Here is a 25507-nt window from a genome sequence, read left to right on the forward strand (position 1 = left end):
AGATAACAAAGCACTAGATGATATTGTTGTTATACCCATTGTATTTGAGTAATCCAAAGTACATGCACACACAAAATACAAGACATTCAGTTACATGGATAAGTTTAGGCTTAGGTCTAGACTAAATTAAAACATGAAATGGCATTAATAGTATATAACATGGAGTGAGTGTGGGTGGTCTTAAGTCTATATCAGAATCATAACAATGCCACTTGGTAGAATTGTTATCTTAAAGGCCCCTAAGCAGTTGAGTTGAAATTTCAAAGATTATATCGTGCTGTATTATAATTTCAGGAACCTGTTCTCCTAAGGCCAATAATGTATCAGATGATTTTGTTTAGAATTGACTAATTTAAATGCAATTTAAAACTCCAACTGAGCTGTGTAGAGGTCTTAATCTTAGGCTAATGGCTCTGGGACATCCTAGTACCTTCGCTGCTGCTTCTCGTTGACGGTGGACAATGGCTGGTAGCTGGGATTTGAGAAGGCATCCGTGGGGGCACCGCCACCCCCAGCAGAAGCACCCCCACCACCGGTTGAGGTTTTGCCGGGTATATTCTTTCTGGGCGGCTTGACATTCACATAGCTTTCGGAGGACTCCCCATTGAGTTTCGTCTCCACATGATGGCGTGGCGATGGCGTCGGAGTGACGTACTGCTGCTTGAGGGCCTGATTGAAGCGCCTGCCCTGCTCCGGACTCTCCTCCGATCCCGTAGAGCGGCGATGCAGCATGGGTATCTCCTCCGGAGCCTGATCCGCCGCATCCACTGTCGGAAGACCATTCTTCTTGCGGAGCGGCTTACTCGAGCCGCTGTTGAGATTGTTACTCAATGTGGGAGACTGTCGATCTCCTGGGAATTGGAAAGTGGTTTCACTTGAGAAGTCCGGAAATTCGGAGCCATCGTTTTCAAGGCGCGTGGGTGAGAATATGGCGGTGCCGGCATCGGGTTCGGTATTCGCCGGATTCATCGGAGTGTAGTCATCCGGCGACTCACAGATGTCTGTGAAGTTAGTGTGCCAGCGCGAATGGGTGCAATTGCATGTTTGGATGGTTGTGATAGTGCAGAGTTAGTAACCTGATCCATGGTCATGGCTGAAAAGAAATACTCACGGATTTTGGGTACTACGCGTCCATTGACGTAGCGCGGAGCCGCGGGTGCTAGCTCATCGGGGGATCCAATCAGTCCCAGGTAATCCGTAGACTGGGTCTTCATGTACTCCATGTTGCTTTGCATGTACGGGTTATTCAGGTCCAGGTAGTGCTGTAAAGTAAATGGTCACATATAACATTTGGTTTACTCATTCTATAAAGACCCCTCTTACATTGGCCACATCTTCGCCCAGCATATTGCCAAAACGCTGCTCCAGCTCAGGGAACAAAGGTCTGCTTTCAGGACTAAAATAATAATAAAATCATATTATATATTATAATATAATCAAAAAGCATTACTCACTTCTTCCGCCAGCACTCTAGCATAATCTCGTAGAGCTCTTGATTGGCATATGGCGGCTTCTCCATGCGGTAGCCATCGTTCAGCTTATTGAACAGCTCCTGGTTGGGATCTATGCCCGGATATGGAACCTTGGCCAGCGAGAACATCTCCCACAGGACAATTCCGTAGGACCAAACGTCGCTGTAGGTGCTAAAGACATGATCGCTCAGGGACTCTAGCGCTAACCACTTAACGGGCAGTTTGCCACTCTCTAATATATGGAGGAAAATATATTAAACAAATCTGAATGTATACCATTTACTTATTTTTGTATATACCTGTCTTTTTGTAGTTGTCCGTTCGATACATGGATCGAGCCAGACCAAAGTCGCAAATCTTTACGATATTGTTCTCGGAGAGAAGAATATTTCTGGCAGCCAGATCGCCGTGCAACACCTTCTTGGAGGACAGGTAATCCATGCCGCGGGCCACCTGGAAAGCCCAACTGATCAGATCCACAGTGGTCACTGTCGTTGCCTCGTTGGAGTCTGTCCTGTAGTTAGAACGCCAGGCGGGTTGTACGGAGTTATTGGACATTATTTGATCATCTGTTGAATTTGAATAAGATTAGTTCAGTTGCTTAACAACGATGAGCTTAAGATTATATACTTGTAGATCACATTTTGAAACCACTTTGATAACATTTATAACCAAAAATTGGCAAAAAAGAAATGGAAAAAGAAACAAATCGAATTTTTAAGCACTTTGCGGTAGTCTTCGAATTATTTTCGAGTTTTTTTTATTTTTTTTTTTTTTTTTTTTTATCTTAAGATGTTTAAGCTGCAGGAGATATTTCCTTGTTTTTTTGACCCTTCTTTTATAGTAATTAAGATAAATAAAATCTCTATAAAGTATTGTGATTACTGTGTACTTTGATTAATTCAGTGGTCAACAGCGGAAGGAGCAGAATACAAATCGCCGGCAGAGAACATTTTTAGCCCATGGCGTAAGGCCGCTGCTTCTGCTGATGACCACTGGTATAAATGGATGAAATGGAAGAGGTTTCTTATGAGACCAATATGTATTATTTAAAATTTTAAACTGGGTCACGAGCACAGCTTTCTCCGATATCTCCTAGTAGGACACCTACCTTCCGGCACTGTGGTCATCACGGTGGCACAGGTGTCCATCTGTCGGTCGTAGCTGTAGGTGGCGTTTCCGGATCCGGGACGTCCGGCTCGGGTGCCCGATCGGGGATCATTGTCCGAGTTCCTGCGGTGAGTTGGCGGTTGCGTGTTATTGTTGTGCGGTTCATTGACGTACGAGTGGATCGGGAAACCGATATCGGCGTATTTCAAGCTACCACCACCATTCGCATCGCTGTTAGTTGGAGTTTAGTGACCACCACAAGGACCCAGGGGGAGGCACATAGAGCGGGGAGCACAGAGGAGGAGACCACAACCAGGAGCGGGATCACAAGCACAGGTGCAACAACATTCAGTGTGTTTGGTGTGTGTGTGAGTGTGTTTGAAGTTTAGCAAGAGTTTATCACATAGAGGATTGTGTTTGTTTGATAGTTAGTCGGTAGTTAAGTTTTATCACAAGAGTACCAAAACCAAGAATCAAAATAATATAAGAGTTAGTCAAGACAACGGTTATCTAATGTTAGGGTTAGTTTACTTTAAAGTTTTTTTTATCTTAGGGGTTAATAAACTAGTTTAAAGGACCGTGAAAACTTACCGGTGCAGGTCAAAGTTATCGGAAATGCGCTGGGTCATGATGGAGGGATCTATGTGATCGGTGTCCGGATTGATTTGATTGATAAAGCACTTCCTGTTCCTCAGAAGGAAGTTCTGAATATTGCCAAAGCGACAGTACTCAACAATGACCATGAGTTCGCCTTTAAGAAATTATTAATTATTACAACAGTGATCTTGGGAATATCTTGATATTATATGATTATTCGAATTTCTCAGAACTAACGTTTGCAAATGTTTTTGGTGACGGCTCCCAGGAGATTGACCACATTTAAGTGCTGGCCCATATGGACCATTATCTTGAGCTCGGAGACCAGTGCCCTGACCACCTCGTTGTCGGCCGTTCGCTTGACCATCTTGACCGCCACCGTGGTGATGGGCTCCTCCTTGAGGATTCCAATGGCTTCTCCCTTGAGCACCACGCCAAAGGCTCCGGCTCCCAGTTGCTTGCCCAGCGTCAGCTTCTCCCGCGGGAACTCGAATTTACGATTGTAGGGCAAGAATTCCGCCTGCTCGTCCATGGTCATGTCGGGATTAATGTGACCCACGGCACCCGTCTCGAAGTTGGCCAAGCCGGCTTCCTTCAGTTGGAGATGCCGTTTGTGCTCCTTCTGATAGCGAATGGCCAGGAAGACGCACAGGCTGATCAGGATGAGGAAAAGTATCACACCGAACCACACCCAGGCCATGCTGATGCCGGGGAGATCTATAAAATATTGCAAAAGGAGAACAAAATGGATGAGTTATGAAGATCGGTTAAGATAAGGAGAGTTTAACATTGATATGATACCTTATAATATAAGTTAACGGTGCTAGTATATTAAATGAATCATTATAAAACGTTTATTTCCCCTAAATAATCACATCTGAATGTTGAAATACCAATATTAAAGTCACACTCACCAGTAATAACCACCGTGAAGGACCTCTCGATTCTGTCCAACCGGTTCTCCACCTGGCATTTGTAGACGCCTTCGTCGCCGGGATAGAGGAACATGATCACCAGCTTGGCATCGTTTTCTGTGATGTTTCTAAACTTCGATTCGGTCAGCACCTTGTCATCCTTGTACCACCGCACCTTGGCCAAGGGAATCGCATCGGAGGCGCAATCCAGCTCCACGCCCTGGCCCAACTTACGCTTTATTTTCGAGTGGTCCTTCAGGCTGGTGTCCACCCACTGAGGAGCAAAGGGATCATAGACGATCAAGGATATCTCGCGACCGGTGTATAAAGATTGATTAGCATTGTGATAGGCCCGGCACTCGTAGGTCCCTTGATCCTTGTCAGATATCGAATTTATGTGAATGGTGCTCCTATAGGAGTAGTTGGTACGACTGGTTTCAGTTCGAACCCCTATGGGCAAAAGTGTTACCAATTTAAAGTATTACATTAAATAAATAATGAATTTAGAAAAGTCTTACGTTCGGACTCGGTTAAGTCCTCGCCATTGAGGAGCCATTGAAGATTGCCATCAAAGTGATAGGCCAACGCCTCGCAGGTGAAGTTCACATATTCCTCTTTGGCGATCTTGTGACTTTTATCGAAGCCATGGATGGTCATGTTCTCGGAAATATTACCCAGCAACACATGGGCCTTGGTCAATGCTCTTCGCTCCTCTCCGTTCACCTTGTTCTCGGCCACGCAGGTGAGTATTCCCGGTTCCGTGGGCAGGAAGGACACCTCGTATATGCTTTCCACACTCAGTTTTCCGGGTCTCGCCTTTGTCAGAAACTGTGGGTGGTGGCAAAGATTGATTGTAAATTCGGATAGGCTATAGGTTGTAAGCAAGTATAGTACCTTATATTTCTCCCGTTCTTCTGATATCTGCAGAATGACAACCACCAAACCATGGGACGACACAGAAAAAGCAATTAAAAGATGACAAATACAAATACAATAAACTTAATTATAAAATTATTAGAAAATGGTATTTCATATTCCTGGAGGCCACACAAGTCACTAGGCTTCTCAAATTACTTGTAAATGTCATTTTAGGTATATAAAAGCTGTATAAAAGTATGCAACAAAATATTTAAAGTATTATAATAAAAGCATTATAGAATTTATAGTATATGACACACAATACAGAGCAAATAGGGGTAAAACCTTATACCGAAATAAAAAGTATATTCATAATATAAAGCGAACCGAGGTAAAACCTTATACCAAAATAAAAAGTATACACATATTAAAAGAAAATTGAAGTAAATCCCTATACCGAAATGAAGAGTACAGACTTAATCGAGGTACTTACGCTGAAGTTATGTTGGATCACGGAGCACGTGGGCCATCTGGGCTCCAGGCTGCAGGAACGGAAGAAGAAGGTGACTAGCGCCGGCGGATGGGAGCGGACAGTGCACTCCAGTCGCGCCACGGATCCCGCCTGGACGTAGACGTCCGCCATGCTCAGGACCGGACCGTCGATCACACTCACGTTGTACTCCAGGTTCATGGTCTTAAAGGTATTGCTGCCCCGCAGGACGTAGGTGCCGCTGTCCTCCAGCTGGGCATTCAGCACCTGGAGCATTGTGCCCAGCTCCTCGGATAAAATCTTGAAGTTGTGCTCCGACTGTCGGACCTCGGATCCGTCCGGCTTGATCCAGGTGAAGGTGGGCGTCGGGAAGCCCTCGAAGTTGGCCCTCATCTGGATCGTGCGGTTGGCCATTTCCTGCACGTTGTAGTGGCCCGAGGGCTCGTGCACTTTCAGGTAGCTTTCGTTTGGTCCTGTGGGTATCGGGATAATATGCTATTAACATAACATTGATAACAGGCGTGCTCCGGTTTCGCAAAATTTGCTAACATGCTAACATTGTGCTGTTAGGCGCACAATAACCACTGTTACCTACATAAGTATTACGGACTATTTATAAAAAATCAGGTTTTTAATTGCTTTTTTAATGAAGGGAGATAAAATTGTATGAATCAATATCAGATTTAGGTAGAAAAAGCTATAACTTTTCAAAAAATTAAAAAATATTACTAGCTTTTAAACCAAATTCCTCATTCTGCGTTTTTTAAAAATACTATTTTGTATGTTGTTGAACCCACCTAAAACTGTAATCATGTAGCTGACAAAGTTTTGTTTATCTTGGGCTTTATCGGTGGTTATGCACTTGTATAAGCCGGAATCTGTGCGTTTGGCGTTCAATACCGTCAAAGTGCTCCTGCCCAACTGGTGGGTGCTGTTCCTAGTCTTGGGATCGGTTTCTGGTGTGGTGATACTGATGCGATTCTGTGGGAGAGCACAAAGATGGGTTGTGTTACCTATTATTTCATTTTCGTATTCAGTTTTACAGACCTCATCGCGAGACGGTGTTGCCCAGGCAATTTCGTACAATGACTCAATCAAGGCCGACTGTTCGCACACGAGGGTGAAGGAGGTGTCTGTGATAACGTGATGATCCACGGAGGACTTGATCACTGGCTTTGGCAGGGGCTTGCCGCTTTCTATGGCATTGGTAGAGAGTTTAGCTTTATTAGATACCCTTTGCAAAGGATTGGGACTGGCCAGCAATGCTACAGCTTCATGCAGATGGGGGGAGGTTAGAGTGAGACATAGACGTGGACACAAATGGGTTAGTGATTTTACAGTACTTAGGTGGTAAGTGTAAGCCGGGATTAGTAACAAATAAGCTAGCTACAGCAGGTAAATAAGTCCATATCAAAATAAAATCAGAAACAAAGCCAGAAGGTAAGGGATGCAAAACATGATCACAGCCAGGACAACACAAGGGAACAGAAGAACAGATCAAAAACAGATAATCAACAAAGGATCAACAAAAGATCAACAACAGATCAACAATAGATCAACAACAGACCAAACACAGATCATAATAGATCAAAAAAATCCAGGACAATAACACTTACTCCCTGGTCTGGGTGAGGGAGACGCATTCATCGGTGCCAGACGGGCTGGACTACGCCTGACTCGATCCCAGGATAGAGCTCCATCACCATCAACACTGATTAGTACCATTTTACCCGACGATTGGTTAGTAACATCGCCATCACCAATGTTAGTCATGGCCCCCGATGTCGGTGGGCTGGTACTGGGTCTTTCCAATCCGGTTTCTGGAGGAGTTAGCAGATTAACGTGACAATGGGTTCGGGTAGTCAATCAATATTTTTCAATTTAAGAGCAAGGAATAGTGGGTAGAACAAAGGTTAGCACATGTATATAACTTGCAAGCAGTGACATTATAAAACTTTCATGAAAGTGGTGATCAGTAAGACTGTTTAAATAATTAAAAATGAGAGATACATAATTTTTAAAAACCATTAAACACCAATTGAGATTTGGTAGCCAAATATAGTAACCTACTTCATTTTATTAAGTGCGTTAAAAACTTGAGTGCATTCAAATTTTGTATATTGGCTATAGAGTGTGTTAAAGGCATGAATTTCGAAGAGAATAGGTAGAAGCATAGATAAGAACCTCGGCCTCTAAAAACCAAAACCTTAACCGCTTCAAATGATCGATTCCAAAAAGATAAAGCAATATTTACGACATGTATAGACGGAAATCACAAATCACAAACTTTGGGGTGCAAAAACTCACTATCAATGTGACTGTTACCAATAAAATGCACTTCTACGCTGGTATACTCCTCTTCGTTGTGCGGGAAGGGCGGACTGGGTCGACAGTAGTATTCGCCGCCATCCGTGATGCTGCGGATTTCGATGGTGAATCCCCTTTTCGGATCGTATCGACCCACAGATGTGCTGGAATATTTCTGCGCAGAGGCAAATGGGTCAGAAATCGGGTAATAAAATGAAAACCTAAGACGCGGCCTATCAATACAGTTAAGGACTTGGAACTGGTTTGTTAATGCTACGCTATAATGGTAGGTATAATATCTATAATGATATGTCTTACATTAAGGCTTTCTGTACAGTACAGTATATACATTTTTGGATCATAAGGGCGTAACTACAAATTAATATGCAAAAACAAACTGTGACGTACTCTCTGCGTATAAAACGTCTATCAGTTTAAAATTGTCCGTCGAATTGCAATATACGTAACCGTCCATTCGGCTTGTGACACCCAACGTGAAGCCTAACCTGGGGTGGTACTTCACACTCTCGAAAAACTTCGGACTCCCCTGAATCTGACCTTTCGATCGGATTAGCCATCGTGCGTTCTGCGCGCCGGAAAAAGAAATTCATCAGTTAAAAGGTTATGCCAGTAAGGCCAAGCAGTTACAGTCTACACATATCGCTAATGTAATACGATTATTATACTATACTATATACTATTATACTTTTTTGTCCTCAATAAAACAGATTGATTTTTAAATACTCTTTAAAAAATGATAAGAAATGATAAAAGCAAAAAATAATGGAAAAATATTAGATGAATGAAAAACAGATTGTTTTTTTCCAAATACGCATTAAAAGATAATATCTTTCTTCAATAGGACGATAAATATTGAGGATAAATCCTTTCATCCAAGTGAAAAGTAAGAGAAAATATGGTTTATAAAGTATGCAAAAATTCCATTCCATTCATAGTTGTAAAAGACTTATAAAAAAATCATATTCGTTCAATTGTTTATAAATTTCGGAATATATAATAATAAAATTCTTCCTCCTAAAATAATCCTTCTATCTCTGCATCATCAGTTTATTATGCTTTCAAAAAATTAAGTTCCCGTCCACTTACCTCTCCGTTGCTGGTCTCCAACCACACTTCTGTATCGGGCATTGCTGGTCTGCAGGGTATCACCACGTCGGTGTACTGCAGGGCTTTTATGGAGATGGTGGTTGGCGCCAATTTGCTAACTGGGTCGTTCACGTACACGTAGATGGAGCTGGCCAGGTACCGGTTCACCAGCTCGACCATCGCCTCATCCGACTTCTCCGAGATCTTGTTGTATTCCGATTCCTTGACGCAGTAATAGGCACCCACGTCGTCGGCCGTCACCTCGAAGAGTGTTAGGCTGGTGCCATATGGTCGTGCTTGATCCTCTGTATTATCAAACCGATCCCCGGCGGTTCCCTGCACATGATCAACAGAGCTGGTCCACCAGACCATCGGATCCTCGCCTTCGCATTTCAGCGTGGAGCTTGTCTGGGCTTCCAGAATTATGGAGCTCTTGCAGGGTGTCATCAGGGGAGCTCCATTCTCGCCGCCGCAATTCGCGATGCTATCATCGGGATCCGGAGAGAACGATTGCAGCGGTACTGGAAAATGTAAAGAGAACATTTTGTATATCAAATATATAACCTTTATAGTTTTTGGAAATATTGTTAGTTGATATTTTATAAAGGTATACTACTTATTTGTAGCTAGCCTTATCTTTTTAAAGCCTTTTCTCTCTAAATATATCAATACACCAACTGAAATCTTTAAATATTTGAACAGTCTATAGACCGTTTTTATAAGCTTTTTTTAAATACAATATATTATTTCTCATTATTTACCCTGTGTGATATAATATGAACCTAATTTATAATGGCAATATTGTTTTCAGTGCTTGACAGAAGGTCAACTGTACTCGTACATTGTTCATTGATCGCTCGAATGCCCTACAACGGAACACTTCACTTGCCGCTTTATCTATTGCCGGGTTGTAGCCTCCGGTTTCCCCCTTGGAAAACCATATCCCCAGCCACTGGTGGCGCTATAATAATGGCTTCAAGTGATTTGCGGTTGAGCGACCCTCTGGGGAGCGCCATGGGCGCAGTTGTACAATCCTTCACCGATCCCGAGTTTCGTAGTTTATTGATCGGGTGGTATCCCCATGGCTACGCCTCTGGTGTGGCATCTCAACTAGTTTGTTTTGCCTCTTTGCCTCGGAATCAATTATTTGTTTACTGCGATAACAATTGCGTTGATGATAGGCGTATTATATTATGCTCGTTGCGATGCCTCGTGCACTACATGCATATATGTATATATGTTTTTTGTATAAAAAATGTAGGTACATAAAAATAGCATCACAATAACTAATATTAAAGCACTTGAATTAGTTAGATAAGGAACACGTATTGTCTAGAATTCGGAGGTTTATCAAGCTAGGTTCAAAGTGCGATGCGGTGTCTGTAGACTGGAACTTTGAGATCTGTCTGGGCTGGTTGAAGCCTGGAGATGAGCAGACTATATCATCACACAGAGGAAAAATAATACTAGCTATAATAATTTATTTTTATATCAGTATTTGTTATTACAATAATTTGGAGTACTTAACATTGAGATCCTAAGTCTTCTTGCATATACAGTAATTATTTTATAAATCTCCATAGGCTTATAGCTTTCAGGATTTTCTTTATGTGCATTAAATGAAAAAGTATTACTTAAAGTGAGATCGATCGTAATAATTCAGTTAATTAAGTTGTTTTTTTGTATAAACAATTTCCCTAGGAAAATGGGTATTATTTACAATTAAAGATAGGTTATCCCTGATATTTTTTTTTTCTTTTTTCAGTGCATTTAATTATAAAGAATGTGAGATTGTTGTTGACAGGAAGCAAGCGCCCACACATAAACATCAGTGCATATTCCCAGATATGTACATATGTTTTTTTTAATTGTGCAAACTGAAAGCGTTAGCCATTGTGTGCTTTTATTGCCTTCCCTTATCAGTTCCTGGAAATTCTTCATAATAAAATCGAATCTCTAAAAATATGGGTTTTTTTGAATGAGATTTGCCCAAGGCCACTTACTTGCATCGCTCCACGGGATCCAAGCGATCAGGAGCAGCGGCAGCAGAGTCCTCCTTATAAGTATGGCCATCGGGCAGATCGTTTGTTTGCTTTCCGGTTGGATTTTTTGCTAATTTTATACTCCTAAATGTTCACAATTTTAACACATTTGGCAAAGTAATGCCATGGTCACGCTGGTAGACACTTAGCGTTGCACTGTAAAAAACAAAAGTTCGTTGAAGATGTGATTTATTACGTTTTAAAAAGATATTTGGGAGTCTTTTTTAAATATTTATCTATATTGTTTTAACGTTCTGTTGCGGCTTACGTGTTTTTACGAAAATAAATAATGAATCACATACAATGCTCACTTATTGTTGATAGATTTAATGTATATAGAAATAATGTTTATAATAAAGGCATTTTCAACTTAAATAGAAATTCAATTGTGCTTCGTTTGATACTTTTAATTTTTTTAATTTATGAATTCTTTTTTGTTTTCGTTATTTTTGTGTTGCCCTCTTAATCGTAAGAATGTTATATTTTTTATGAATATAAATACTATTTTTTTGTGATTTTTGTTTTGTTTTCTACTTCAATCCGATTCTCATACACAAGCGAACAGCCCAACGATTCGAGAAAGAATAAAGCTTTTCGCTGGATTGTCGGCGTGAAGCAGCGATAAGCACTTCTGTATGGGCTCTGCAGTTCATTCAGAGCCGATAATTTAATAAGAGAAAACCATTTTGTATGTCTACCAGATATTATGCTCACGCATAAACAACACCAACAATACAATGCACAAGACATTTCTTCATTATTTTTGTTTTTTGGTGTCATATCCGCATTTCTGAAATGACAGTTTCCGGATGATAAGTCATTTGGGGGAGGGGAAGGGGTGGAAAGAAAGGGGGAAGGGGGTGGGCCACACCTACGAATGGGGCAACAGGTCATCCACGTGGTCATAACTCACTGTCACACACGATGAGCCAGTCTAAGTCACCAAATGACATCGGGACATGCACAATTAAACAAGTTGACTAGCCATTGGCCACACGGCCAAAAAAAATATAAAAATAAAAACATAAACTCCAATTCCATGGTTCCCACATTGTTATACAAAGTTTTGGTACCCTCTCAGAGGTTTTATCATTTTATTCAAAAGCCTTAAATTTCGCGATGGAGAGTATATCTTAAAGTGTTCCCTCAGAATTCTTTTTTAAAAAATGTGTAGATAGTAATAAACGTTTTTATCCTAAAGTTCTTATAGGGACGAACGGAATTTTAATAAAAATAAAAACATTACCACCATGGCTCCCTTATTGTTATAAAAATTTCGTGTACCCTTGCAGGGATTTTACCATTTTCCAGAAGTTTCAAATAAAGTTATAAGTTATTTAAAAAACTTGTGCGTTCCCTCAAAACAGACTTCTTTGTTAAAAATGTGTAGAAACTAAACGATTTTATCCTGTAAGTATTTTAGAGACAATCGGAATATTAATAAAAATAAAAAAATAAACACCATGGTTCCCAAATTGAAATAGACATTTTTTGTTCCCTTGCAGAGGTCTTATCATTTTATTCAGCAGCTTGAAATTCAATGATGGAAAGTATATTTCAAAGTGTTCCCTCAAAAGAAAATAGAAATTATACCTTTTTATCATAGGGACCCATTCACACAAATAGATTTTTTTAACATATACACCAAGAATTATATGTTCTACATAATGTAGGTCATACTATATTTTTATATTTTGTTCTTATAACGGCAAGAGTATGTAAAGTTCGACTGACCTAAGATTGCCATTGCTTTTGTTATGTTTCACATTTTTTATGCTGATAACATATATGTATGTATGTATATATACTTATCATGTCAGCTTGGTTTTTATATTTTAAAGAAACATAGTGCTACAACCCCAGTGCTTGGATTTTAATCTGCAAATGAGAAAACGAGCTTCACTTCGTTCAAATATTACGATCTTTTTCTGAGAATTTGCCATAAATTTGGTTTGATTATATTTCATTAGAAATGGAATTTAATCTATAGTGTATTTTTTGGAATAACTTGTGTGATTTCTGTATAATCCCATATTTGGAAAAAACTATCGATTAAAATTTGTTTACAAAATTTTTTTCAATTTTATTACTTTAATCCTTTTAAAGTATTTGATTATATTTCATAAGAAATGAAATTTTAACTATACTTTTAATTATAATACTTTTAAATAGAATTAACTATCGTTTAAGAAATTTTAAAAAGTATTACAATTTTTCTACGTTAATCCTTTAAAAGTAATAGTATTTTTTCTGTGTGACTAACCGGCGCCATCGTTTGCCGGCAATTAGAGCCAACGAGATGGCTTCTGATGGGCCACTTCCGCGGTGGTGTCGTAAAAATGTAATCCCTCTTTGTCCAGAGACAACAAGTGTCCCGACTTCTCGCCTGACATCAATAAACTGGAATTTAATTTGCTGGCAAACTTTGAGAGGGCACTCCTTCAGCGCCTTCGTGATGACATTTTGGCCTAGACGACTTGTTGTGGCTAATTGCCTGTTCAGTTGGTCGGCAAGTAAAGCCATTCATCTTTGTCACTGCCGTGACTCGAGGTCAGCTCCCAGCCCGTTTTATTGGCTAATTGAAAATGCTCTGGTTTTCACCTGGCCCACATCTGCAGACCACATGAGCATTGCGGATTAAACGCAATCAGCTGGCAAATATTGCCTCGGTCGCTAATCACCAGTGAGGAGTAGCTAATGGCCCGATGAAAAGGTGGGAAAGTAAGAAGATACTATGCGGAATACTCTTTCCTTTTATTTAAGTACTTGAAAATCAATCTAACACATTTTGAATAAGATTTTCTAGCAGCTTTTACTTTGAAAGTAAAAAAAAATGTATTACTTATTATGAAACAAAAATGTATAAATAGAATATTTTTGATATATTTCGCCTTTGGGTTTTTTTAAGTTGACTGTAATATTTTCCATTTCTTATCCATTTCTTTCAATAGCTTCCGTTTTAGAAAAATATCTTAAGCAAACATTTATAACTGACCGGATTTGCATCACAAATTCCTAGAAACTCCATACTCAGTAGCCGACAGCCTATCAAATGTGTCTGGTAAAAAGTATCTGGTCAGCAATATCTTTGACTTTGACGAGGGGAACTTGCCACTTTTGCAACTCCTTTTTCTGCCAGTCACTTTAAACACTAAAAAAAATGTACTATCATCTCATACAGTTTAATTAAAATAATATATTTAAAGAAATAAGTTAATATTATTAAACCTTCAAACTTTTACTCACATATTAAAAATGAAAAAAAAAATAGATCAGCAGTGGGAATTGAACCCTGACTTATTATTTAATATATTAAAAAATACATTATTATAATAATATATTTAAAAATATAAGTTATTATTATTGAATCTTTAAGTTTAAACTCACATATTAAAAATGAAAAAAAATTAATGGGTCAGCAGTGGGTATTGAACCCTGATTTTTTTTTAATGATTTTAATTTCCATTCCAAATCCATCTGTTTTTTTCTGTGCACTGCTTTGTGTTGCGGTTGGAATGCATGTTGTCATGGCGACACGCCCACTTTGCCATTTTCAAGGGCGTCCATGGGCTGTGGCACTTTTCTTCATCCCCGATTGCGGCTATTTATATCTGGGCAACATTCCTCCTGCAGTTTTTTAAGTTCCTCACGTGCCCGTGACGCAAATTACTGGGCGCCCTAATTGCAGTCCCAGCTGCAGGCAAATCCTCTTTTCAGCTCTGATATTCCTCTGATTGTTTTTTTCGCAGCCCACGGAGCGCAGGTCGTGCAATTAGCCCGAACATAATGAGGCCAGTGGGCAGGAGGGTAATGCAGGGTTCGGGATGGGGATCCCTATCTTGAGTACACACTTCTGCACTTAGTCATTTTAGGTGGGCAACCATAACCCGATTGTTCCACTTCTCAGCTTATTATCCATTTTTGTGTAGATCATAAAAATATCATTGTTTATATATAACTAAGGAATTGATTTAAATGGGTCATGGGAAAAGATTAATTGAGATCAAAAAACTTAAAAAATAACATTTAAGCTGGAAAGGAAAATATTTAATTTAATATCCAGCAATATATAAATATTTTGTCAGTGTATCATTGGAATTTGTTAGAACTTTTCATCTGTCTTGAAGAAAAGAAAACACATTTTCCCCATAATTGCCAAGTCGTATTACTAAGACTTTTCTCTATTGCATTTTTCTTCACACTCTCTCAGATTTCTGAATAGCTAAAGTACTTATGTCAGAAAACAAATGGTATTAATTAATAAAACATTCGCACCATTTTAGTCACTCTAGAATTCCAGAGTAGCGAGACCCATATCGATATTTAACATATGTTTATCAGACAAACGTTTACGGCCTTCATTATACGACTTATAATAAATATCGAAGAATGACGTCATTGCATGGTCGAGTGGCGTCGCCTTAATTCGTTCATTCATTCGCCGATGTCCCCCCATTTAATGATCCCCTTCCCACTTGCTTGCCCTACCTCCATGGTCACTCATGTGTGACGTTTGCATTCACGTTTTCGTTTCAGGGGCCCCCATGTAAATTTGTTTACATAAGTGACAAGATTTGCGTACTAATTAAAATGCCTCAAACCCAGCAAACAAACACCTTCGGTTATATTTATCTGTGCGTAATATTCAAATGTGTATTCTACGGTTATATAGTAATTATTATATAGTACGCAAACCGGTTGACTGACTGCCTTTGTAAGGGGAGAACTTTCCTTGAGAGCAATTGTCTCCTTGCATTATCATCATTGCATTGCATTGATCGAACACTTATTGCGAAATCTTTTGTTTTCAAGAAGTGATCTTGCGGCAGAACGTAAATAAAGTATTATTCAAGGAAGTAGTCGTTGAAAGGCATTTAGGGTGCTTACAAGGTAATACAAAATGTAATTGTTTAAAAAAAAAAATAAACATTTTAATAATCTATAAGTATAAGTATAAGTCTATAAGTATTAATGAAAAAATATTTGTATAATTATACAAGGGAAAAAATTAAAGAAGTAGATCCTATACCTATTGCGGTTGTCTTATTTTATTGTTCCTTGATATTAAAGTTGTGGTTTTTTGTTTTAGAAAAAACTAACTAATATAAATAAGGCAAGTACCAAATAAACAGAGATAAATAAATTTTAAAAACCTAATAATAAGTATTGTTGATCATAACTTGAGTTGAGTGATTCTAACTTTTGACGCAGGCTCTACTCATTTCACTACCCGAAGTATTTTTCATATCTTAAAATTCTATTTTTAGAACTCAGATATGCTAGCACTACTGTTATAAAAAATATAAATCTACAGTTATCGCCAATGGTTTTTAAAATCTAGATCTAGCATTACTCACTGCAGTCTTTGGTGATTTCCCACTTTTATTTATACTTAAGAATTTCGTTCTTAGAAACAAGTGATAAACTTAAGCACACTTTAGAAGTGAATTTATGCAGTGACCCAATGTTTATTTATGGGGAGACAAGAAAACTCTTTCATGCGTTTTTGCCATAAAAAATAGCTGGCCATTTCATGTTTTGCCACCATAAACACACAACATTCTTATTAGTTCCATGTTTTTCCAGCCAAAAAAAAAAATGGGAAAAAGAATCCAGCATTTTTTACGTCCAAACTTTTGACAGTTTAACGTTTGGCCGGAAAATCTTTTGGTTCTTTATGGCCAATAAATGAAAAAGTTGCTCAACTCTTGCTTTTCACTGGTTGCATGTGCAACAGATTCATATCGAGATTTTTTGTTTTTTTTTGGTTGGGTTTCTCTTTGGTTTTTGTGGTTTTCTGTCACGTGTTTTCCCGTCTGCGGTTCACGCTCCTACACTCCGAAATTTTCCATTCTACGTGTCTGGCCTCCAAATGCCGACCCTCGTCATTGGGAAAATGTTCCTCTGGCTTTCCACCTCGGTCCATTTTAATTTGGAACTCCTTTCCTCAAATTGTTTTTTCTATGGGCAACAACTCAGCGTTTATTTCTGCAATTATCTGGAGTCGAGAAAAAGTGTTTGTCTCTTTCTCTGGATTACCTTTGGTTTTTCCTTGCGACCCAGGAAAATTTACGACTCTTTTGCCTGAGTTTTCCTGGGCTTTATTTGATTTTCCCCCGTTGACCTTTGCGTTTGCTGCTAAAGTCAAGTGTTTTTATTATCCAGCCGCCTTTGTTTTCCATTTCAATTGAAATTTTGCCCGCAACAACTTAATGGAAAGTTTGGTCGTACACGAATTCTGCGATTGTGAATGCAATTGCAAACATGCCGCTGGCTGTTGGCCAAAATAATGAGCAGAAAACCCCGAGGAAAACACACCGAAAATATCAGGAAATATTTCTATGCATCTGCAGTCTGCCTGGAAAAGGGGTCTTTGGTGGGGTTTGGTTCATTAAAATTCAAAAAAGCGCCACGCAGCCAAATGGAAATTTGCAATTTGGGCCAAGCTGAGATTTGCTGCCTCGTAAATCAAACTATTTGTCAATTGCCAGCCATCGGTTAACATTTTTGCTATCGAGATCTAGGCCCAATCTGCCCACCCAGGCTTAAAAAATAGAAAAACACCGTGTGGGGGTTTAACCAACTCTCGCTTTTTTGGCCCAAACCAAATCATTCTGCATAATGACGCGACTTTGGCTTAGTTTGCGTGTCTTTTAATGGCAGATGGGGGCAATGGTGACATGGTAATGTTTCATTACAGGGAATGCCAGCTAATTTCATTAACCAAGAGGCTTTCCCTGGGCAGCCAAATGTCCATAAGTAGGCGTGAGCTAACCGGGAACGCTAATGATCCCGAGGATGACATGAGAAATGGTGGGGGTAAGCAAAGTTTTTGGGAATCTAAAATAGCAGAAACTCAGGCAGTGCAACTTATTTCTTTCACAAGGAGAGAAAATAACTTTCCACAAAGTTTTGGCGTGACATAATTTATAATAAAAGCTTTGTTTGCCTCGCCTAATTGAACAAAATTGACAAATTGACCGGTTTTTCAATTACCATAAATTGAAGAATAAACAATTAAATGAAATTGTCGCTGGAAATATAATTTAAGAAGCGTATGCTCAACAAATTAGCAACATAAAGGGTCTAAGTGCGATATAAAAATATATGTACGCCATACATTTCTACCCAAAAATGTGTAAGAGTTCTTCAGAAAATGTGTTTCAGCAGAGATTACTTTAATAAATCCGTGAAAATCTGAAGAGTGTTCCGTGGTAATATAATAATATATATCCTAAAATATATCCTAATTTCTTAAAATTGAAAAATGTATTATTATTAATATTTATAATAAAGCATTTAAATAAAAGCTCTCCGGAAAACTAAATTTGGAACCGAATACTCAACAGATTAGGTACATTACATTTAACTCAAGTCCAAGTGTGCTATAAAAATGAATACTACAAATTCCTTCTGTAAAATGGGTAAACGTTCTTCAGAAAATGTTTTACAGCAGACTTATTACTTCAATAAAACCAATAAAAGCTGATAACAGTTCCAAGGTGATTTGTTAACCAAAGTGCGGAGAATTAATAGATCTGGACTTGATTAATTAAGCAGACATTTTGGCGCCATCGCCATAAGATCGAGGTCACTTGCTGGTGGAACATCTTGTTTAATGTCTCTTGTCGGACTCTAATTAATTGATATATGGTTTCAGTAATAGTCTCCGCCCCTCTGTTTTTTTATTGACAATTTTTTGTGTTTCTGTTTTATTTTTTTTGGGCAAGTGCAGCTCCCGCTGTGAATTCCGCCCACAAACAAGAGCGAGTTTTGCAATTTATGTGTTGGCTCTATCTTTTGTAGTGCTGTCAGCCACGCCCACCGCCCACCGCCCACGTTACATTCCCAGCTGAGACATAGAAATACGGGCTTCTGTACCCAGATCTAATGCATTTTTGAGGCGATAGCAGCAGGCAGTCTGCAGTCGGCTAATCTGCAAGACAAATGCATAAACAACATTGGAGAGACAAACAAAAGTGAAGTCTTGATAAATTTGCAACTGGAACTGAAGAACGAGTGGAGAAAATCGGTGGCCAATACCCGAGAAGCTGCATGATAAAGTCAGCCCTTATAAACATACTGTTGCCGAGCTGCGGGCGCGCTTTAAGATACTTTATCTTGCAGATACTGATACCGATTATCACCACGAACCTTATCGCAGTTTCGCAACTTCCTATCTTTACCACTCTTTAAAGGCGTTATGATAAGACATAGATATATATTTTCTACCCTTTTCCACCGGTCGTTGAATAATACTTTAGCACTAGCAGCGAAATTAATTACCCAACCTTTTGCATAACCCGCAAAGAAAGTCACATGAAATAAAAGTGAAATTGCCAGAGAGCAGGTAATGTATCTCTTAGCTGAGTCATTTGGGAAACTTTTTTGTTTAGTTTAGTTAGCTTATTGTGTAACCCTTAATCCCCTGCCTTATATAGGTCTAGGGAAAAATGATTTCTTTTATTTTCCATGAACAGTGCCAGTGAAATTGAATAGCTGGCACTCTGCCCACATATTATACAACTACAACGCGTGGCGACAACAAGTTGTTGACCAGCTGTTGCAGAAAAATATATAGAAATGTTATATGCGTTCACTTAATAGCCGACAAGTGTTTAATTTGTTTGTTTTGGGTTTCGCCCGATTAATAAATAAATATAGCCAAAGTATATAGCTCATTTCGTGCCTTGCCCTGACCTCAAAACATCGAGGAAACTGGCTCGATGTTTTATTTTGTTTACTGAATGCATTTCTTGGTTGGACATGATTGGGTAAAATGCTTTTTATTTTACATTGCAGTTTTATTGCCATTTTGCAGTAGTTGGTATCTAATATAGGGCTCAGGTGAAATTCAAGAGACTGCCTTGCCATTTTCCCAAGATTTATGGCCGGGCCAACGTTAAACGCTTACTTTAACCACTTTGCCATGCAGACAGCTCCAATGGCCTGGCCAAAAATATTTATTATTTATGTTCTGACACAGACAGCAGCGGATGTAAAGAGTCGAAGGTGTCCATTCATAGAATGCCAAACCCAAACAAACCGCACAAAGCGGCGTGAAAACGTGTTCAATGTTGGCCGAGACTGGCGGAGATTGTGCACCGAATGGCTTTTATTTATGGCCATTGGTAACCGGCAAATTCAATTAAACAGATATTATCTCAAATGGTTATTTATGCTCCAATTCGACCAAGGAGTTGGGGGGCTTATCTAGTGCTTTACCTTAAAACTCCCTCAGCTTAAGCCCGAAACTTTGTTAAGTTTCTAATATATACATGGTATTAAAACTTACTTATTAGAAGAACCTAGACTTTTTATCCTATACAAATCAAGGGAAAAACTCAAAAATCATGTGGCACAAATTAATTTTTTATGACGGCCATTTAGCCATTAAAGATTATCAGTTAAATTAAGTAATATATAAAAAACAAATAAAAGAATCGTAACTTTTTCTTGTACAACAAATAATGTGTCAGTCTCAATCTCTGTGACTCCTAATTAAAATGATTTTATTTCATACCTATCTGTTTGTTCTAGTACAAATCAAACCAAAAACTCATAAGATTATGTGGCTATAATATTTTTTTATAAGCGTATGTATACATCTCTGATCTTCTGTCTTTAAATATTATAAAGATTTTATTTCATATAATTTATACTATATATATATAACATAATATATAATATATAAAAATAAGTATAGGACATTATCTTTCTATACAAATCAAAGCCAAATTTCATAAGATCAAGTGGCACAATAATCTTTTTATGAACGGAAGTCTAAATGTCTGGGGATTTTGAAGCCCCTAGAGATTATAGATTTTATTTTGAACATATCAGTTGTATTAATTTTCTATAGAGATTTCACAATCGCTAGACGCATTTGCCATTGTCATGTTTTTTTTGAGTACTGTGAAGTATCTTTTGTTGTATCTAGGACCCTTATTTCTGATGAAAAACTGACTAATGATGTGATTGATCACTGTAATGGTTTTCTATTTTCTAGATTTACCATTGTTTATTTTTCCCGGTGCAGAACAAGTAATTTATTCGTAATGGAACCCCATACTTCAGCATAATCAACTGCCGTAAAGTAACTTTAATTTGACACCAACGGGGGGTGCGCGTATCTCGTGGATACCTGGATACTTGGATACTTGGATAGTTGGCCATAAGCTCTGTCTGATTAATGTGCCATGTGCATAATGGAAAGGTGTGAAAAAGAGGTGCAAGTGTTCACTTATTAAGTAGCAATGTGAGTAGCACAATTTCCAAGAACCGCTTGTAACAATTGATTTTTCTGGCTTATAACAACAGTTGTAAGACCTTACATTTCGGTAAATATTTATGCTGGCCATTTCTGCTGACATTTTTATGGCTCAAGCACCGGACTCCTGGAAGTTTTTCCCTTATTTACCACTCGACTCCAGTGCGGAAAAGTGATTGACGGACAATTAACAGCCTGGCCAGCCTTTTGAAGTGGTCAAAGATAAATGGAGCAGTGTGAAATGGGAGGTCTGTCTTTAATAAACAAATTGGGCACAGCACAACGAGCAATTGCAGTGGCCCAATTGGAGGCAATGAATAATGGGCCTTTGATTCGATCGGAACTTCTGTATCCGATCTCCGATCCTGAGTCACGTTGGGGGAAATGTATCAACAGTTTTCGGTTTGGTCAAGAAACCGAATGGAAGAACCGGTTTAAGAAGTTGGCTATATAGATATCACCATACATACTCCACAAACTCAGCTGGCCAGGTTAAACAAAAGAAAGGTGAACTCTTCCTTTTTTTTTATAACATTTTGTGGAATAACAGAATGAGTAATAGGTAAATCTTAGGTTTACCAATATTTCATAGTCTTACGCAGTCTACCGTTTTACCGCAGCAGCTTGGCAACAACAATTACAGTCACGATCGTCGATGAATCACGATTTTGAATACCTGACTCCGGTGTTTGTAGTCTCGTTTACTTGGAATGCCGTTGACGTATTCAACATGCACATATTTGTATACCCAACACTTATCAATGAAAAAAACACCAGGCTTTGATAATACCACGCACACACAAACACACACTGCTAAAAAGGTCAGCGATAATAGATAGTAAACATATATTGATTAAACATATATATATGGCCTTATGCTATATATGCACTGTGACTTTTTTGGGGGTTCTGGAAATTGCATTGAGGTGAGCAATTCGATTTTGGGGATTACAATTCAATATCACTCGGAACTCTTGTCAAACACCTGTTGCTGTATTTGTATTCGAAGTCGTATGCTTATTGGGGTTCCGTATCTGTGTTTGTTTTTATACTTTTGCCAAGGTGTGGGTTCTCGTTCTCTCTCATCGATAACTAAACTTTCGAGTGCGGATTCATTTTCTTAGCACCTTTGATGCATCACTTATTTATATATGTACGGCACGATTTGGTTTCGGTTAGATATCATACGATATTATATATTTTAACCATCCAAAATTATCGCTTACGTTGTGGATTTTTGTTTAACACTTCTTGCGTGGGGGACTTTTATATTGGCGGCTGTTAAAAAAAATACAGCAAATATACTGCGTTGTCGGCAAAGTTTGAACAGTTTGCCACCGTACTAAACGAGTTGAAAGCCCGCGATATAATGGTATTCCGCTCTGACGTCTGAACAGCTCGAAAAGTTAACGCGAACTAAATAACGAGCTAAAAATTGAATGGAGTCACGCTGCCGAATGGCGATGCCGTATCGCTTGGAAAAAGACCCATGCGGCCAGACTGTTTGAAAAAGATGACGCCAGTGCTGCCGAAATTTCCGGTTGCAGTACTAAATTTGGGAACGGTTGAGTTCTTAGATTAAAAGGATTTTCTTAGTTTAAAATATTTTGACTAAATATTCAAAAAAAATATCAGTTCAGTAAAAAAAAATGTTATATATATATTATATGGGAACGGTTGAGTTCTTAGATTAAAATGGGTTTAGTAATTTACAATATTTTTCCTAAATATTCAAAAACTTATCAATTCAGTGAAGAAAATGCTACATAGACTACGATAGCACAGAAAGTCACTATCGTTTTAAAAACAACTTTCAAACACTCCACAATTTTTGGAACATTATTTAATTTCTATGATTCGGCAAGGAATACAAATATTTTAAAATTATTTTAAAGATATATTCATTTAAAATCCGTGGAATCCCTTAGGTTTACAAATAATTTTCATTTTCTAGTATTATTTGTATGTAATTTTAGAGATTCTAATTTGATTAATACTTAGAGAGTACTAAAATAGAAACTTTATAATTTTTCCTGAAGTGTGATTTTTTTGACCGTTATATTTGATACATCCATAAGAAATCAATTTAACAGGCCATATACACATCAAGAGCAAATAATTACATAATTCTTATTTAAGAAAAAATAACTTAATTTCAGGAAAAATGTCATACCTTTAGGAATGAAGACCTTTCGAAAAAATAATTGAATTATGAATCGGACTGAACCAATCGCGTTATAAATCTCGAAGGCGAATCTAATTTAATTATTGTACAGAGTATATATAAGAGATATTTAAAAAAAAAATTTTACTCGCGAACAACTTTCTAAATGAAGTTCTTATGTAAGTACCAAATTTTCGCCTTTAAAAAATTTCATTAATTTTCCCACAGGTCTGATATTATTGGCCACGTCAGTGACTGGCCGATTCACAGATGATTTATACAAACAGTTGGCCAAAGACAATGCCAACAAGAATCTTATTTCTTCGCCTCTTTCTGTCGGTATTGCCTTAAGTATGGCCTACATGGGAGCTGGGGGAAAGACAGCCCAAGAAATGAGGAGCGTCTTGAAATTGCCCGCGGATAAAATGGAAGTGGCTCGTAAATACAAGGCATTTGCGACAAATCTCGAAGGTCGCGAGAAGGTAGCCATCCTCGATATAGCCAACCGTATATACGTTAACGGGCGCTATACTATAGTTCCGGAGTTCAATCAAGTGGTCAAAGCCTCCTTTAAGGTCGGGGCGGAGGCTATCAACGTAAATAATCCTAGTAAAGCCGCTTTGATCATCAATAAGTGGGTGAACGATCAGACGCGCAGCAGGATCAAAACCATTGTTACGGGTCAAGATATAACTTCAGATCTGGTTATGATTCTCTTGAATGCAATTTACTTCAAAGGCCAGTGGCAGTACGAATTCGACCCTAAAAGGACCAAGCAGGCCGATTTTCGAACTGCCGACAAAAAAACCGTCCCCGTCCAGATGATGTCGCTATCGGGCGCATTTAAGGCGGGATATATTTCCAACCTGGATGCCAATGTGATTGAGCTTCCTTACCGGAACTCAAGCCTCTCCATGCTCATCTTTTTGCCGGAAAAAGTCGATGGTTTGCCAGAATTGGAGAGAAAGATCGCAGGCTTCTCCCAATGGCTTCCAGAGGTGAATGTGAATTTAAAGCTGCCGAAGTTTAAAATCGAACTCACTTCAGAGCTAGAGGATATTCTAAAGACGGTGGGTATGGCCTGATTTGTATGAGGTCACTTTTAAAATTTAAACCTACAGATGGGCATAAGAGATGCATTTGATTCCACAGCGGATTTTAAGGGTCTAGTAAGTGCGAGTGGAGTCAGGATCAGCAAAGTCAGGCACAAGGCCTTCATTGAGGTTAACGAAGAGGGCGCCGAGGCAGCAGCTGTTACAGGTACTATTGGTTTGTTTAGTGGATATATTCATTACAAATATCATCTATTTCGCAGCTGTAATAATGATTGCGAAATGCGCAGGATGCGGGCCCCCGCCTCCAATGGAGTTTAACGCCGATCATCCGTTTGCCTACGTCATTCGCGATAAAGACACCATTTACTTTCAGGGACACTTCGTAAAACCAGAATAAAAAAGTAACTGAAAGGAGACGCAAATAGTGCTTACTCTGTTAACCAATTTATAAATATAAAGTCTTTCCTTTCCCTTAAAAAATGTGAGCTTATTGCTAAAAGCGAGATATTGTTGAACATTTTTGGGGCCTGTAAATGAAGACGTAATGGTTCTGTTTTGACGAATGAGAAAATCTCAGATTTGTAGCTATTCCCGGAACTGTTGTAGCTGTAGCACTTCCAATCAAATCCTAACTCTGCCTTAGCTACACTACGTTCGGTACTTTCGGATTAACCCTAGGATTTAAATGTTTCAGAAGTATTATTGTAAGCCAAAGGAGTTGTGAAGTGGTACAATTGTACCTAGCTAAATTGAAATGGATAATGGATAAATTAAATTATTTAGATTTATTAAAAAGTCAGCCTGGTCTGATATAGACCAATAATGTAATTTTCATGTTCTTCAATTCGGACGGAAGAAGGGATATAAAAAGATTGATGTACTAGATATAGTTTATAGGTTCGAAAACGATTTGTTCTAGCTGTTACACGCTTTTTAATAATATAACCTGCACTCAACAAGTATTCTAAAATGCTCTTAAACCTTTTCAAATTTCAGGCAATACCAAATTTTAAATTTTATAACTAATCAATTGGATTACATAGACATCGAAGAAAAAAAAAGTTTTCGATTTTAAGATATAAATAAATTTCTAAAGGGATAACATTTTTTTTGCACCATTT

At 38.5% G+C, this 25507-nt stretch overlaps 2 protein-coding genes across 14 annotated transcripts; one reads left to right on the forward strand and one right to left on the reverse strand.

Moving 5' to 3' along the window:
* Positions 1-54: 54 nt before the first annotated feature.
* LOC119546262 (vascular endothelial growth factor receptor 1) lies at positions 55-22573 on the reverse strand. 13 transcript variants are annotated; one of them, XM_037852423.1, is made up of 19 exons: positions 22394-22573; positions 10859-11053; positions 8856-9376; positions 7749-7923; positions 7058-7261; positions 6489-6637; positions 6239-6422; positions 5445-5914; positions 4988-5014; positions 4612-4921; positions 4094-4543; positions 3417-3896; positions 3174-3333; positions 2584-2813; positions 1772-2041; positions 1455-1704; positions 1324-1396; positions 1112-1262; positions 55-1001 (listed from the first exon to the last, which is right to left on the reverse strand). In XM_037852423.1, the coding sequence occupies exons 2-19, from the start codon at positions 10926-10928 to the stop codon at positions 424-426; spliced, it is 4752 nt and encodes a 1583-aa protein (XP_037708351.1). In that variant the 5' UTR covers positions 10929-11053; positions 22394-22573; the 3' UTR covers positions 55-423. The 13 variants fall into 13 exon arrangements, with proteins under 13 accessions (XP_037708351.1, XP_037708357.1, XP_037708352.1 ...); XM_037852429.1 differs by having other exon boundaries at positions 424-851; positions 7767-7923; XM_037852424.1 differs by having other exon boundaries at positions 424-1001; positions 7767-7923.
* Positions 22574-23454: 881 nt separating this feature from the next.
* Positions 23455-24838, forward strand: LOC119546527 (serine protease inhibitor 42Dd-like). The gene is made up of 4 exons (XM_037852864.1): positions 23455-23510; positions 23560-24401; positions 24453-24591; positions 24647-24838. The coding sequence occupies exons 1-4, from the start codon at positions 23498-23500 to the stop codon at positions 24781-24783; spliced, it is 1131 nt and encodes a 376-aa protein (XP_037708792.1). The 5' UTR covers positions 23455-23497; the 3' UTR covers positions 24784-24838.
* Positions 24839-25507: the final 669 nt, after the last annotated feature.

Source organism: Drosophila subpulchrella, chromosome 2L (assembly GCF_014743375.2).
Source record: "Drosophila subpulchrella strain 33 F10 #4 breed RU33 chromosome 2L, RU_Dsub_v1.1 Primary Assembly, whole genome shotgun sequence".
NCBI classification, from domain to species: Eukaryota; Metazoa; Arthropoda; class Insecta; order Diptera; family Drosophilidae; genus Drosophila; species Drosophila subpulchrella.